The sequence below is a fragment of the Malaya genurostris genome, chromosome 3, assembly GCF_030247185.1.
Source record: "Malaya genurostris strain Urasoe2022 chromosome 3, Malgen_1.1, whole genome shotgun sequence".
NCBI classification, from domain to species: domain Eukaryota; kingdom Metazoa; phylum Arthropoda; class Insecta; order Diptera; family Culicidae; genus Malaya; species Malaya genurostris.
The window spans coordinates 141,731,812-141,748,513 of record NC_080572.1 but is presented as its reverse complement, the minus strand read 5'-3'; the positions used below and the strand labels follow the sequence as shown (position 1 = coordinate 141,748,513).

The 16,702-nt window shown below is 39.1% G+C and overlaps 1 protein-coding gene across 1 annotated transcript in view; it reads right to left on the bottom strand.

The window, feature by feature from the left end:
* The window catches only part of LOC131439574 (chromatin-remodeling ATPase INO80), a 530,048-nt gene that overhangs the window by 60,427 nt on the left and 452,919 nt on the right, over positions 1-16,702 (bottom strand). Inside the window, exon 13 of the mRNA XM_058610750.1 lies at positions 4,826-4,924. Within this exon, the coding sequence (XP_058466733.1) occupies positions 4,826-4,924 (99 nt within the window). The remainder of the gene's footprint in view (positions 1-4,825; positions 4,925-16,702) is intronic.

Here is a 16,702-nt window from a genome sequence, read left to right as displayed (position 1 = left end):
CAACGGCGGGTATTCCATCCGGACCAGGTGAAAAAGAGCGCTTCAGTTTTTTTGCCGCTTGTTCAATCATGTGAGGTGTAACGGTGAAAATGTCCAAATCAAACAAATCAAATGGAACACTTGCAGCTGCAGTATTCGCTTCGCTAGGCGATGTAGAGTTGCTCGAAAAAACACCAGTGAAAAATTTTGCAAACAACTCACATGACTCAGGAACAGTAGTAGCAATTTCATTGTCAAGAAATACATTGGTTGGAATAGATGAACATTTTCTCTTTGAGTTAACAAAACGCCAAAAGCTACGAGGATTACGTTGGAGATTTGTCTGAACTTTGAGTACGTACGATTTATACAAAGTGGCATTCAGTGTACGATATGCATTGACAGAACGGTGGAAATTACTGGCGGTTGCTAAACATCGATTACGCTTAAGCTTACGTTGATATGAATTCCGCAAACGTTTCAGTTTACTCAATTCTGATGTGCTCAAAGTTGGAGAGACAGACGGTCTGACGCGTGGTAAGTTACATTGAAGCCAATGATTGATTTCTCCGCAAAAAACTTCAGCCATATCATCTACGTCATCTGTTGCGAACAATAAAGCCCAATCAATATTTCTCAAGTGATCAGAAAGTGCAGAGAAGTCCAGCAAACGAAAGTTCAATGGGCATGCAGTGTTGCTATCATCAGTGGATGGCCGTCGAATGCTAACAATACTGGCGGGCAGATAAATTGAAAGCGGTGGATGATGGGTGTCAACGGGAAGCAGCGGGGCACAGTTGCGGTCGATCCTAGCTTCACAATCAGATGGGCAGAGAACAAGATCAAGTGTGCGGCCGAGTAGATTGTGTACAAAATTTTTTTGCTCTAGGCCTAAAAATTCGAAACCGTCGAGCAGCGTGTGGCTAGCAGGTGACAATTGAGCGTTGCTGTATATAGCGTCAACATTGTTCGTATCCCATCTAATACGAGGTTGGTTATAGTCACCACACACGAGCACTGAACCATTAGGCGAGCAATTATCAAACAATTCATGTAATGCCGCAATATGTTCGTTGATGACGTGTACATCCTGACTTCGATCAGGCGGTATATAAACTGCACATATTTTAATATCTTTACCTTTAATTCTCGCTGAGACGGAGACTTGCTCAATATTTTGCCCGTTTATCAGATTCATCGTACTGCTGACATACTTTTGAGCCACTGCGACAAGAACACCACCAAACCGAGATTTGCAACTGTTGCGGGACAGCGATCACACCGGAACACATTATAAGCCGTACCAAATAGCTGAATTGAGTTGATGCAATCGTCAAGTCCGGTTTCAGTGAAAATATTCACGTCGAATTCGCAATCGATGGAATTCAGAAACAGATCATCAATTTTGGTCCTGAGTCCTCTCACACTTTGGTAACAAATAGATATACTGCCATCACAGTCGGAAATTCGCTGCAAAGGATAGTTATTGAATGCTAGTAATTGAACAGGAACGTTTGAGTACTCGCCTCTGATGGAAGCCCTTGAGCTTCCATCATCCACCAAAGATCGCAATGCATTCAAATTACTGTCAATGGAAATGTTTCCTCTATCATCGGTATTACTGCTGGCTGCTTTCGAAATAACATGGACGGGTGTCTCAACAGGTGTAATTAAAAATCCACGAATTCTCTGAAAATTAGACCTGTAGGCCAACGCGTAGCGTCAAGTGCGTGCTGCTTGAGTGTTGGATCAAGACCAATTTTGAATGATATGTAATTCAAATAAGCAGGGTCTAAACCCTTTGGTACAAGACGAATGACATCAAATGTATCGGATAAATTAAGGCAGCGGGAGACTATTTTCTGCACGTCATCATTACTGATCATCGGTTGGAACCCAGACAGATAAAGCCAAAATTTCGGTGGAGAAGTAGGCAGCATAATGAATGGGACAGAGAGATCTCCCAAATCAATATCACTTGTACCACGATTGAAAGAAGGGCGCACAGATTGGCCATCCTCACCACGACGACGTTTAGCATTTGGATTCGAAATAGGCCATACTGGTCTCCTTACATCACGGGTATTGGGATATACAGTGGCAGAATTAACAATGCTGTCCACTTTTTGACTTAGCACTTCAACAATACCAGAAAGATGCTGGATCTGCGTATCGATCCTATTGTTGCAAGAGCTTGTGCACATCGAGTTTTGTTTAACATCATCCATATACGCACGAATGCTTCTACCGTTCAACTCATTCTTGCACTTAGGGCAAATGAATATTACTTTACCCTGAGCGAATACATCCTTGCAGGAACGAAGATTAAAACCGCAGCAGTTCTGGCTGATGTGAAAAGGGGTTTCACAAAGGCCACAGCGCACTGGCTCCAAGTCGTTAATTTCGTGATGGCATTCTCCACATTGTTTTGAATCCATCTTTGTTTTGTTCGTTGTTCGTTCGTAGGATGACAGAATCAGTTTAACTGAGAATTGATGGATGTTTACAGCGATTGGTGCTAACGGTCTTTATGCCACCAAACCAATTGAGATCAGCGAACTAAAATCAGCGAAAATTCAGAAAACGGTCACAGAATCGATGCAAACTTCAACAGGATGATGAAATAAATATACTGCCGAAAGCAATCAATACAATCTGGTGTTACCAGAAGAGCAATAACACTTTCAAAAACGTAATAATGGTCGGACAAAAATCTATCACAAGGCTTCAATCAGACACTATGAGAAAAAACCAATATGTGAAACATGTGAAAATCGCGAATGTGTTCACTCAGGCAAATGGACACGCCGAACTTGTCAAGAGAGTAAGGATACGGAAGGTTGATAATCTATTCGAATACCTGGAGAGTAGGATTGATTTCTCCTAACTTCAGATTTTAATTGGGGTACGTAATTCTGCCTGTCGTCATATTGAAAAATCGCAGAAAAAACACACCGTTCAAAAGCTCAAATCTCCATACATTTTATCTTTAGGACATTACGTCATTATACAAAATTTGGATACTACTGTCGGTACGAATAACAATATCGTTCCTATCGCTTCATCCATGAAAAATTCCATTATGATTCTTGCGTAATTATAGACATCGAGAAATTTCAAATATCCCCACCATAGTAGTGCTCTTAGCTTAACCAGTGTGTCTATATAAGTATTTTAATATCTAAAATAGAGGCTGATAAAGTAGTAGATTGATAACGGATGAGCTGGTAGATGATATTTGTCACGGCTGTTGATTGGGTAAACGCATATTACTAACATTGATGAAGATCGAGACGAATATAAGTCAGGAATGGTCCAATTGTAATTTTATGTTTGGTTTCTATCAAGAATGTACGAAATTTATTGCCAAATTACCAAGTTAAAATTAGACTCGGAAGTACATATTGATATGTTACTCTTTTATGATAAATTTAACAATACTGGGCAACCTACGTGTACCTAGAAACCTACGTGTAAGCAAAAACATCATATTATCAAGATATGCTGATCACACATTTTACAAACAAATCATAATCAACATATCTTCATGCGAGCATGACGCCCTCAGGCGAGTCTTCATCGACTCTCATACATACAAGTAGATGAGAGAAATGTCAAATTCGTGCGCGCCAAAATAGCAACACTGCGTACCTATACAGTAGACATGATATCACAAACTAACAGACATGACACTATGAGTAAATTCTTCTAAAAATAAATTTTCGTGGGGCACTAGTTCAACCTATATTGAACTGTGCGAACTATTTACTATCGGTACACCCCTTGTGTTATGTAAACATTTTTTACTAGTTGGTTCCCCCCCGTTTGTCAACACAGATAAGCTGCTTGCAGGGATGTCTGATTTCATCAGGCTTTGTATAATATTTGAAATTGAATCGTCGCAATAAGTTATGGGATTACGTTGATAATATATTTAACTCTTTTTAGCGTTGTTTTAGGACAAAAATTTATTTTTTCTTAAGTTGTTCAGAGTAATGATTTCTTAGGTACGTGAAACCGATTATTGGTTTGTGGTATATACAAAGGTGAAATATTTATTCTTTTTAGCTAGTGTTTCGTACGGACTGTTTGAAAAGTTCATTATCAGGCCCGATGCAAAATGAACTTGTAGTCATCTAGACTTTGTTAGTAATTTTCATTAGTCATTAGTCTGTGATGATATGTTCAATGCAGAGATGCCAGGTCTACAGATTTGTCTGTAAATCTGCAGATTTGGGGTATAGTGCTGCAGACATTTTTTGTTGTGCAGACTTTTGAAATTCTCGCAGACTTTTGCAGACTTTTGAAATTCTCGCAGACTTTCGTCTATATTTACAGACCTTTGAAATTTTGCTCGCCAAGTCAGTTTTGCGTGTCATACTTTATAGAGAAATTGCTGCCAGCAATACATACTTGCTGACTGCAAATTTTTTTTTCAGATTTACAGACCCTGTCTGCAGATATTTGAAATTTTTACCTGGCATCTCTGGTTCAATGTGATGCTGAGCAATGGTGTAGCTGAACTGAAGACTGATTTATCTCTAAGCTGACAGGGTCTGGTGCAAGTTAGTGGAAGTAAGTTATTGCTTTGTAATGTCAACCACGATCGCGAACGAACAAAACAAATGAGACCGTGATGGAAATTCAGTTTTGCGTATTATTTATTACAGTTCAAGAAGTATAATTAGAAGTTTAACTAGATTTTCAAGATAAAAATAATGAAAGAAAAATCTAGAACAAGTAAATATTTTAACATGTTTAGATTGACATCCAAGCCTGTATAAATTAAAGTAAGCCATTTACTAACCGGATATAATTTCACTAGAATATGCATGTCCAGTATTACCTGTTAAACAACTTCGTCGAGATCCCCTTGGTCTTCCTCGTTTGCTTCCACGTAGTCGTTTTCTTTGCTTGATCATTTCATCGTATGTTGAATAGGAGACTGTAATTATTAGATTAATAAATTAGATATAATCAAATATTTAAATCTAATAATTGTGATTAAATCTGTGTTAGAGATACTCACAAGGTTTATTTTAAAACTGTCTGTTTTAGTCTTTCTCATATAAAAAAGTCTATGCAATCACTGTGAAAACAGATTTTTGAACCAAGGCCCGGAGTGTCAAGTGCCACATATCATTCGACTCAGTTTGTCGAGTACACAAAATTTCGGTGTGTGTATGTGTGTGTGTGAGAGAGAGAGAAAAATATGCTTTCACTTTTCTACAAAATGGCTCAATTTAGACTTTAATGAAAGGTACTATAGTCTCATAGAAATATTTTAAATTTTGTATACATCTGACTTCCGGTTCCAGAATTACAACGAAAAATGTGCGAAAAATTGCACAACATATGCACTCACTATTATCCAAAGTGGCCGAACCGATTTTAACAAACTTAAGCTCAAATGAAAAGTACTATTGCCCCAAAGAATTTTTTTAAATTTTTTATGGATCATATTTCCGGAATTATAGCGTGATGAATGAAAAAACTGATGTAAAGATGATCTATTTGTTTCCAAAAATAATTAATCAATTCCTCCAGTTTGCAGGTCTTGTAAGTTGAAGACCACAACAAACTCAAATCGGATATACCGATTTCCGGAGTCCAATGCCGGAAGTAGAAAGAGGAAATAGTGGTCAAAATCTTCATGATGGAACAAACTCACTTGTTAGCGAGAGTTAACGACCACAGAGACTTTTCGGTACGATAATTTCAAAGAAATAAAACACCCGTGATTATATTCAACGAAAGATTATAATTAATATATGATCATATGAAATGTTTCTTACGTTTAGTATGTCCGAATTGATCAACTAGTAGTTTGCGGTATGTAACATGTATGCCTGCTCCGTTAAGGTTAGGATCATGCAACTGATCTTACGAATCTAAGGAGTTAATTTTACATTAATTTTGAATAATAAATCCAGAACATCTATAATCTTGAATTATTTACGTTTCGCATTCAGCTCATCAGTGCATTAGCAGATTATGTTGATCTACTAATGCCACCTCGCGGATCAACATAATCCGCTAAGAAGACGTAAAGTCGTTGCTACTTACAACGCACTTATTTTACACTAATTGTGCAATGTCTATTCTGACGTGCCGAAAGTAACGAAACCAATTGACGACAATGCTGGCCGCCAACTGATAGTAGTCATTTGGGGGTTTGGAATCTCTTGGGTTCCAGTTTGTGCTAAAGTGCACATGACTAAATTGAATTATTTACGTTTCGCATTCAGCTCATCAGTGCATTAGCAGATTATGTTGATCTACTAATGCCACCTCGCGGATCAACATAATCCGCTAAGCAGACGTAAAGTCGTTGCTACTTACAACGCACATATTTTACACTAATTGTGCAATGTCTATTCTGACGTGCCGAAAGTAACGAAACCAATTGACGACAATGCTGGCCGCTAACAGATAGTAGTCATTTGGGGGCTTGGAATCTCTTGGGTTCCAGTTTGTGCTAAAGTGCACATGACTAAATTGAATTATTTACGTTTCGCATTCAGCTCATCAGTGCATTAGCGGATTATGTTGATCCGCGAGGTGGCATTAGTAGATCAACATAATCTGCTAATGCACTGATGAGCTGAATGCGAAACGTAAATAATTCAATTTAGTCATGTGCACTTTAGCACAAACTGGAACCCAAGAGATTCCAAACCCTCAAATGATCTATAATCTATTGCCCATACCTAACGGAAATTAAACTAGGTTTATACAAATTGCTATTCACTGCCAATTACTTGAAACTCCTGGTCGGACTATTCTTCTCGAAAATACAATAATTATAGCTCAACTTTCAACTAGTCTGTCTTACTTCCTTTCGTGTTGACATTCGCCAGTGTAGCTTATTTTCAGGTGTGACCATTTTTCGAGGGGCCCGCAATCGAACATTGCAAAGTTGGTTTACTTACATGAAGGTGGGCTTAAGTATTCACGCCACACTCCCCCCAGGTACGTTGGACACCAGTCCGTTTACAAAACTTCGCACCGCACGTTCAGTACGGCCAACTTGGCAACTGGTCGTTCATAAATGCCAGCCGAAGTCCTTACAGTCGTTGATAGTGGTAGACCGTCTCAGCCCGGTTGAGTGAAAATAATTCTCCCCTTTGGCCAACAACTCCTAGGCGATTGCGGTTCGACAATCACCTCAACATCATCCGGCTAGATCGGTTTCGTATAGTTGAACCATGTCGTACGACGGGTTATTTCTGGCATATAGTGACCCAGCGTATCCAAAAACGATTTGCTTGAACCAGAGACAAACGCCACCTTTGACGAAGCACGGAATTAGTATCGACGATAGTGCTTAACGGTTCAACTCCGTTGGATGATCCCAGCAGGAAATGATTCGGGGTCAAAGCAGGCGCTGAATCATCGTCAACGGGAACAAGTGTCAGCGGTCGAGAGTTTACGACATTTTCAACTTCTATTTACAGGTTTCGCAGAACTTCGTCACTAAGCCTCCGAGCATGTAGAACTACCATCAAGTATTTCTCACGCACCCTATCAGGCGCTCCCAGCTCCCGCCCATATGAGGCAAGGAAGGAGGTAGAAACGACCAGCTAGTTTCCGTCGGTGAATTCTCTCATCAATTCTTCATGGTTGATAGAACCTTCTACTTCCTTGACAAAAAGGTTTGCACCGACAAAATTAGTGCCACGATAACTGTAAAAGGTTCTCGGTTTACATCTGCTTGCCACAAAATTTCTAAGTGCCATTATGCACAAGTCAGAACTAAGTGAGTTCACAACCTCGATGTGGATCGCTAGAAGTGTGAGACACATTGCAAGCATCCAACGCTTTTCTGCTCGACGTCCTATGACGATGTCATATGGTGCTGGTGGTAAGTCGACCATGATTGGTACTCGCGGGAGTACTTTGTAGTTCATGCATCGCTGACAATCTCTTTTTACTTTGGAGCATGTCGCATGGGAATGCTGTATTTCTGGGGAATTTCGTTAATTACGGTCTCGTGGTTCTGGTGATGATATTTTGGTGATAATGTGCATGACCAACTTGGTGGTATGGTGGTCACGGGGCAGAATTATCGGACGTGGTTCTAGCTCTGTAGCCAACGAGTTTTTACACGAAGCTGGCCAACATTCGTCTGATTGATAAAGAAATCTAGGGCCGTTAAACCATCTGACCTTTGAAGTCAAATCAGGAACCCCTTTCCATTTGGTCCCATCGTCTGCCACGTTCAAATCGGTAGGAACGTATCTCCATCTCCGTCGTCTCCAGTATCTCGCAAACTCGGAATGCCGCAAACGAATAACGGCGGTGGTCCGACCGTACGTCCTATGAGTCTGTCCAAAACATTTTTTTACGTTTATTTCTTAAGGCAATTTACATAAGTTTTTCTTCGCCGTAGCATCATTTCTACAAATAATTCTTATCCTAATATAATACTAATATAGTCACAACGATTTGAGTTTAATTAAACATATTCCTTTTATTTTTTAAATATCATATTAGGTATTTCGTTATCAATTATTAAATCTACTTAAGAACATTGTTTGAACCAATCGATTAACTGCTATAAATTATAAAATAAGCTGAAATTTTTATACATTTTGTTGTTGATTTCGTAACCTATTTTGAGTTTGTTTTAATCAGCACATCATTTTTATTAAAATTTTGCACTGTTCGGTTTTACATCTCATCCAAGTCAGTCGATAAAACAAAACCGCTTGCGTTCGGGACAGAAGAAACCAAGTACAGTATTGTGTAGTGAAACGACCTCGACATGAGTGAACCAAACGAACAAAAGCTACCGCCGACATGAAAAGATACAATTGTTGTTGACTTCAGGCAGTGCAAAATTCGACCTTCGATACGAGAACTTGATGGTTTGCTTAAGGAGTGAATGCATCTTGACATTAAACGTGTGCATTTACTTCAATGCAATAAGACGAATAATGTTGTTTACATCCAGTTTTATAAAGAGTTGGATGCAATTCAATTCGCAAAAAACAATAACAATGTGCACTATGTGGAGCACGAGAACATTAAGTACAACATTCCAGTATATATGGATGATAGTGCTATAGAAGTGCGTGTGCATGATCTTCACCCAAGCGTCACCGATTCTTATATTCGCAAAACTATGTCCCAATACGGTGAGATTCTCTCTATCGAAAAAGAAAAGTGGAAGAATTTTTTCCCCGGTATTCTAAATGGCGTTCGTTTATTACGCATACACGTGAAGAGGCCTATAACTTCTTATGTGATTTTCGGTCAATATACAAGAATTTCGTCCAAATCATTTGTTACCTATGACAAACAGATGGCCACATGTCAATATTGACAAAAAGCTGTTCACTACGATAAGCCATATGATAAACTGGACAAGGAGACAACTACACCAAAGGACAACGGTGCTTCCTTCACACCAACCCCAGTACATCTGTGACAGCCGCCAACAACAATGAAGCATCCCCTTCAACGAAACCATCAATATGCTTTATAGAACAAAGTACACCAGCTGCAGTTAACAACTTACCCTCCAACCAACCAGCAACTGCAACCAATATACGACAAGGTGCATCTACAGCAACTAGCAACGAAAAGAAGACGGAAATCGACAACAATACCATCGATGCGGCACGAGACGAACCACGAACGAAGTGCCCCTCAATCCTCGCAGGAGGGAAATGGAAGGTCCTCTCCCCCTAGAAAAAGGGTGACAACGAGATCCAACTAAAAAAAAAATTATTTAAAAAATCGGCTCAATCGGCCACGTAAAGCTTGTACGCAAATAGGCCTGAATAAAAAAATATCTTTTAAATAAAAATTAAAATTTTGCTATTGGATGAACTAATGGACGCAGTAGGAGTCAGAACTAACCATCAAAAGGGTCAATTGTTAAATTGAAACTTCAATTGTCTTTATGAAATGATAAAGAAGTTTCACGTTTCTTACGGTCAGGACAAGCAAAAATGTCTCGAATTGGGACATTGGATAGTCTACCTTGAGTACGCAAGGAAATTATTAGTTGAGAACTGACATCACGATACTGCACGCATGTCAACACGACATGATCAATATCGCGATAGCCTTCGTCACAAGCACAATGATTAGTTTCGGAAAGTCCAATTCGAAAAAGGTGTGCATCAGACGTGTAGTGATTGGACATGAGTCTGGACATCACACGAATGAAATCCCTACTCACATCCGGTCCCTTGAACCATGCATTTGTCGATATTTTAGGAATAATTGAGTACATCCACCGACCCAGATCATCTCTATCCCAAGAAGCTTGCCAGCTGGCAAGTGTTCTTTGGCGAGTCGCGTTATAGAATTCGTTGAAAGCAACTTGTCGCTCAAAAATTTCACAACCACGTTTGGCAGAACTATCGGCTCTTTCATTGCCTGGAATGGTGCAATGAGCCGGGACCCAAACTATTGTTATTTGATAATTATTATTCAATATGTCGTTCAGACACTGTTTTATTTTACCCAAGAAAAAGGGTTCATTTTTGCCAGCGTTTGAGCGAATGGCTCCAATTGCACTCAGACTATCTGTGAAGAGAAAATAATGCTTTGGAGATAATGTGACGATTACACTAAAGCTATAATGAACTGATGCAAACTCTGCTATATAAACAGATGCAGGTTCTTGAAGCCTAAATGAAACTGAAACATTATTGTTGAATATACCACACCCAGTAGCCTCTTCAATTCATGATCCGTCCCTGAAAAACATTTTCTCAGAGTCAATATGTCTGAACTTACTAGAAAATATTTTTGGGATTTCCATCGAGCGTAGATGTTCCGGGATTCCACACACTTCGCGCTGCATGGATGTATCGAAAAATAAAGTTGAGTCAGGGACATTTAGGAGGCTGTCACGGATAGGAATATATCTTGAAGGGTTGATTTCCTGTGACATATGGTAATATAATTAAAATATATTGTCATAAATCTAGTTTGAAATAGAAGCTCGACTAATTTTTCAAAGTTACTAATAACCAAGGGATTCAATATCTCACATCTTATTAGCAGTCGCGATGAAAGCTAAAAAAATGATCTTTCAATGGAAGAACTCCCGCCAGAACTTCAAGACTCATTGTATGTGTCGAATGCATGCAGCCTAAGACAATTCGCAAACAATGATACTGAATTCGCTCAAGTTTGATATTATGAGAGTTTGCAGCGGAACGAAAGCAAATGCATCCATATTCCATCACTGAAAGTATCGTTGTCTGATACAATTTTATTAGATCTTCCGGATGAGCACCCTACCAAGATCCTGTTATTGTTCGAAGAAAATTTACTTTTTGTTGGCATTTTGTTTTCAGATACCTAATGTGTCCTCCCCACGTGCATTTGGAATCAAACCACACCCCGAGGTATTTGAAAGTCAAAACCTGTTGGATAATTCTTCCCATCATATGAAGCTGAAGCTGCGCGGGATCATGATTTCTTGAAAAGACGACCAGTTCTGTTTTCTCCGCAGAGAATTCGAAACCCAGATGAACACCCCAAACGGGCAATTTATCTAAGGTATCTTCAATGGTTTTTGCAGATCAATAGCTTTGGGTCCAGTAACTGAAATCACGCCATCATCTGCCAATTGTCTTAGTGTACATGGGGTTACTAGACAGCTGTCAATGTCGTTTACATAGAAATTATACAAGAGCGGACTAAGGCATGAGCCTTGCGGAAGACCCATGTAGCTAATTTTGATTCGCCATGTGAAAAATACATGTACTTCTCTGACAAAAGGTTGTGCAAATAATTATTTATAACCGCTGGAAGTCCATGTTGGTGGAGCTTGTCTGAAAGAACATCAATAGAAACTGAATCAAATGCTCCTTTAATGTCTAAAAATACAGAGGCCATTCGTTGTTTTTGAGCGAAGGCAATTTGGATGTCAGGCGAAAATAATGCAAGGCAATCATTCGTCCCTTTATTTCTTCGGAAGCCAAACTGAGTATCTGACAACAAACCTTTCGTCTCGACCCAAGTGTCGAGACGTCGAAGAATAATTTTTTCGAATAATTTTCTGATGCAGGACAACATTGCAATGAGTATATATGAGTTGTGGCGCCAGCGAACCGGAAGTTACCCTCCAGCCGGCATCACTGGACCGACCTCGTCTTCCAACTGGTCGATCCCTCGAGAGCAGGATGCTGATCCCCATTCTGCATAAGTCTGGGGGGGGTGCTATGAGCACCAATAGCCTTCCACCCCGAAGTAATACCTAGCGGTGGTGCCGGGGAGGTGGGTTGGAGCTCCAAGGTGTTTTAGTGGGTGGTTCCAATCAACAGTTGGGTAGTCCTGTGGAGAGTCCCACACTCCGTGCGTAAATGCATTTCACCTTGTAAAAAAAAAATAAAAAATATGAGTTGTGATTGGAAGCTGGTTTCCCCGGTTTTTGAATGACAATAACTTTCACTTGCCTCCAGTCAGGTGGAACAATATTTTGCTCAAGAAACTTGTTGAACAATTCCAACAAACGTCTTTTTGTAAGATCGGGCAGATTCTTCACCAAGTTGAATTTAATTCTGTCCAACCCAGGAGCGTTATTGTTACAAGACATGAGAGCTATGGAAAATTCCATCATTGAAAAGGGGCTATCAATGGTACCGTTGTTTGGAGAAGACTTCCTAATAATGCTATGCGTAGGAACAGAATCGGGACAAACTTTCCTCGCAAAATCAAATATCCATCGGTTCGAGTATTCCTCACTCTCATTTACTACGTTACGATTCCTCATTCGTCTGGCCGTATTCCAAAGAGTGCTCATTGAGGTTTCTCTTGACAAACCTTCCACAAAATGTTACCAATAGCTGCATTTCTTGACCCGAAGTATGTTGTTGTACTTGGTTTCCAAAACCAAGAATTTTTCAAAATTCTGAGGAGTTCCTCCTCCTCGTTTTAAAAACGTCTTGAAAGCATTTTGTTTCGCGTGTTTAGCATCTGAGCACTCTTTGTCCCACCAAGTGTTTGGAGGCCTTCTGTTAGACGATGGACCAAGAAATCGTTTGGTTTGTGCTTGTTCAGCGGCCTCCAGAATCGAATCAAACGAGGAAGTCATATTCTTCAAGTGGGGGAGCTCTTCCATCGAATTTAAGATACTTGACATATTACTTTGGAATTTATTCCAGTCAATATTTTTTGTCAAATCATATGGAATATTAATTGAATTAGCAATGCCTTTGTTACTGCTAATTGAGATGATGATTGGTAAATGATCGCTACCGTGTAAATCAGGAAATACTTTCCAGGTGCAATCTAATCGAATTGAAGTCGAGTAAAGAGATAAATCAAATGCACTTGGACGTGCAGGAGGTCATGGAATCCGTGTTATGCTACCCATATTCAATACTATCATGTTGAAATTGTCGAAAATATCATATATTGAAGATGATCTGCTATCATTGTAAACGGAACCCCACATCATTCCGTGTGAATTGAAATCTCCTAAAATCAAACGTGGAGCAGGAAGGGCTTCGACAATTTCATTAAGCCGTCGCTGTCCAACTTGAGCTCTTGGAGGAATATATACCGAAGCAATGTAAATGTCCTTTCCTTTAATGTTTATTTGACAAGCCACAACTTCTATACTAGAAGTCGAAGGAATGTTTAATCCATAAAAGGAATAACATTTCTTAATTCCTAAAAGCGCTCCACCATACTGGGAGTCTCTATCGAGATGTATAATATTAAAGTCATTAAAATTTAAGGCTATGTTTGATGTACGCCATGTTTCGCACAAAGCAAATACATCACATTTTTGACTTTAAATGAATCAAGTTTTGGCATGATGCTTCGATAATTACACTGCAGAACAGTGATTGAATCATTTGCGGCGGATGACAAATTATCCATCAAATGATACAAAACCTGAAAGAACTGGCCATTGAGCTGATAACAGTTTCAAAAAAGTTCTAGCTATTGGACAGAATGCCGTTATGATAGTCTTTAGAGGTTCAAAAATATTGAATGCGGCGAAAATGAATTCTACAATTTCCGTAAACTTCAGTAATCCTGATGGTGGTTGTGAAACGGAGCCCATTGGATTATTGTCTTTTCTTGTGCTAGTTCCTGGATTGGTTTGTGAATTTGACAGACCAGGAGGCACAGTTTTTGGTTTTAAATTTGACTTTTTAGATTTAACACGGGGATCTTTTTTGAAGGTGTAATTTTATTTGTCTTTTTTGGTATTTTGTAATTTGTTAATCTCCTCTTAACAGACCCTTGAGGAGTGACAAACGAGGTATCTTCACTATTTCCGTCAGTCAGATTCCTCTGGCTTTGCAAGATTTGAAAAACCGTTTTCGGTTTTCAATGGTGGGTCATAAGTGATCGTTTTAAGCATTTCTGCATATGTGCGCTTAGACCGTGCTTATAAAGAAAGCTTCATTTTGTCTTTGGGGCTGTCCATAAAAGACGTCACGCCGCAAGGGGGAGGGGGGTGTTTCATAAAACGTGACCTTTTGTAACAGGGGGGAGGGGGGAAGGTTTTTGGAATGTGACGTCCAATATTTTCAACGAGCGCATTTTTGAAATACCTAATTATATTACTGCTTTGCCCTATTTCCTGAAAAAATCTCCACAGTAAACGTTTACATTTTATAGGAAAACGTGTATTCGTTGATGTAAAAGCTTCTTCTAGTAAATTCGGAAATGAGTGATGCAGGAAATCATTTCTGTTGTGATCAGCAAAAGTGCACGTTGGAGCGAGTAAATTAGCGAAATTAATAATGTTTGCCTAATATGAGTAAAAAAGAAAAAGATGCCTTCAAACGGTTTAACTTAGGTTATGCACTGACAATTTTTTCAGTAATTTGATTTTTTAGCATTGATAATAGTATATCATAAGAATTTCTCTTATTTGATTCTGATGCTGTTTATTCAATTGTACTCCATTTGAAAAAGGGCGGGAGATCAACGATTTCAGACGTAGATCATCTCATGTCTTATCTTGATCATATGTGTTTTTCCTCCACCAACATCGAAGCTTATCGAATCATCCAATGATTGAACTTACATAAATCAAGAATCATTTTAGCTCAAAATCACTACCCATTGTGTGACGGAAGATCAGTACCGATATTGATCGATGTGGTTTGAAATTCACTGATCAACTGATCATAAAAAAATTCTCCGGCAGTGATCTTGTTTTGATGAGGTTTTGGTTTTTATTTTCTCAGCCCTGTATGCTACACTAAGGAAAAATTATTCTTTACCTAAAACAATAATATATCTGTGTACCCCTAGGAGGAATAAAACAGATGATTTAAATGTTTCATCAATTCCAACCAAATACTTTTGTTAATTTATATAATTGATATTAATAAAATAATTCCGATGATTTTGTACTTTTAGGGATATTTTTAATCTAATGACAGCATGTAATAAATCGATTTTTTCCTCATATTTGTATGGTTTGTCATACATATTGAGAATGTATTGAGATGAATTTTATTTATTTTGAATTCGTAACATGTGACATAGGGGGGGTGGGGGGTCTTTGCTTCTGTGACAATTTGTGACAAAGGGGTGATGGGGAGTCAAAAATCGTAAAAAAAAGCGTGACGTCTTTTATGGACAGCCCCTTTACGCAACTTGATTGATTGATTGATTTTTATTTAGGAGGTTTTACACTTTTGTGCATTCGCCTCTTTTCATAAAGAAAGATTGATAGGAGGAGAAGAAGAGTACTTTACATTATATGTTCTTATTTAAATTTGGGTATACATGGCTATATCTCTGAGAAACTGAATGAGTTTTTCTTCGGCATCGGAGTCGTTGCACAAGATGTCCCGGATTGATGTTGCTAGTTTATGAGTTCGACGAAATCCTTCGAATAGAGGACAGTGTATCAAGATGTGTTCAACTGTTACTGGTGTTCTGCAGTTATCACATTGTAGGCGCGGTTCGATGCCAAACAAGTGATTGTGGGTTATTCTAGTGTGTCCGGTTCTGAGCCGAGATAATATTCGTTGTTCGGTTCTGTTATTCCTATCTTCCCATTTCATTGTTGTTCCTTTGATTTTTCTAGTGAAGTGGGTGTTTGATTGATAGCAAGTGTGTTCCCACGAAGTGTTGATTTGTGCGCTGATCCATTTTTTGATGTCCTGGCTTCATAAAATTCTTTTCCATAGCCGACTTGTGATTCCTCGATTAGCTAGTAGGTCAGCTTTTTCATTGCCGAAGATGCCACAATGGCTTGGAATCCAAGCGAAAGTTATATTTTGACGATTTGCGATTTTAGTTTCGAGTGTTTGTATTAGTGTGTGCTTAGATTTCCCTGACTCTAGAGCAGATAGGGCGCTTGCTGAATCTGATAAGATTAGTGTCACCGGCTGAACGAGAGCGATTTCTCGTTCGATGACTTTACCCAACACAAGTTCCTAAACTGGCTTAAGAATCTTTGGGTTTGAAAACTATTGTTTCCTTTTTTGTTTAAATCTTTCGGATATCCGGGAAGAAACAAGTAGGGCATAAGAGCGGAAGTACGCTTTTATGCTGGCTACGGTTCTCCAGCGGACTGTACCTAGGGAAGGTAAAAAGGAAATGTTATCTAATCGAGGATACTTCACCAAGCTCCAACAACTTCCTTCTCTGGCGATGACTTTGTCCTGTGGGATGAGAATTCGACTGGCGACGACCTTCTATGGCGCTTTCTTTCTAAGTATAAACTAGCACTGACTGGTGTAACTAATAGACTTCCTCTATTTTCAGTTTTCTT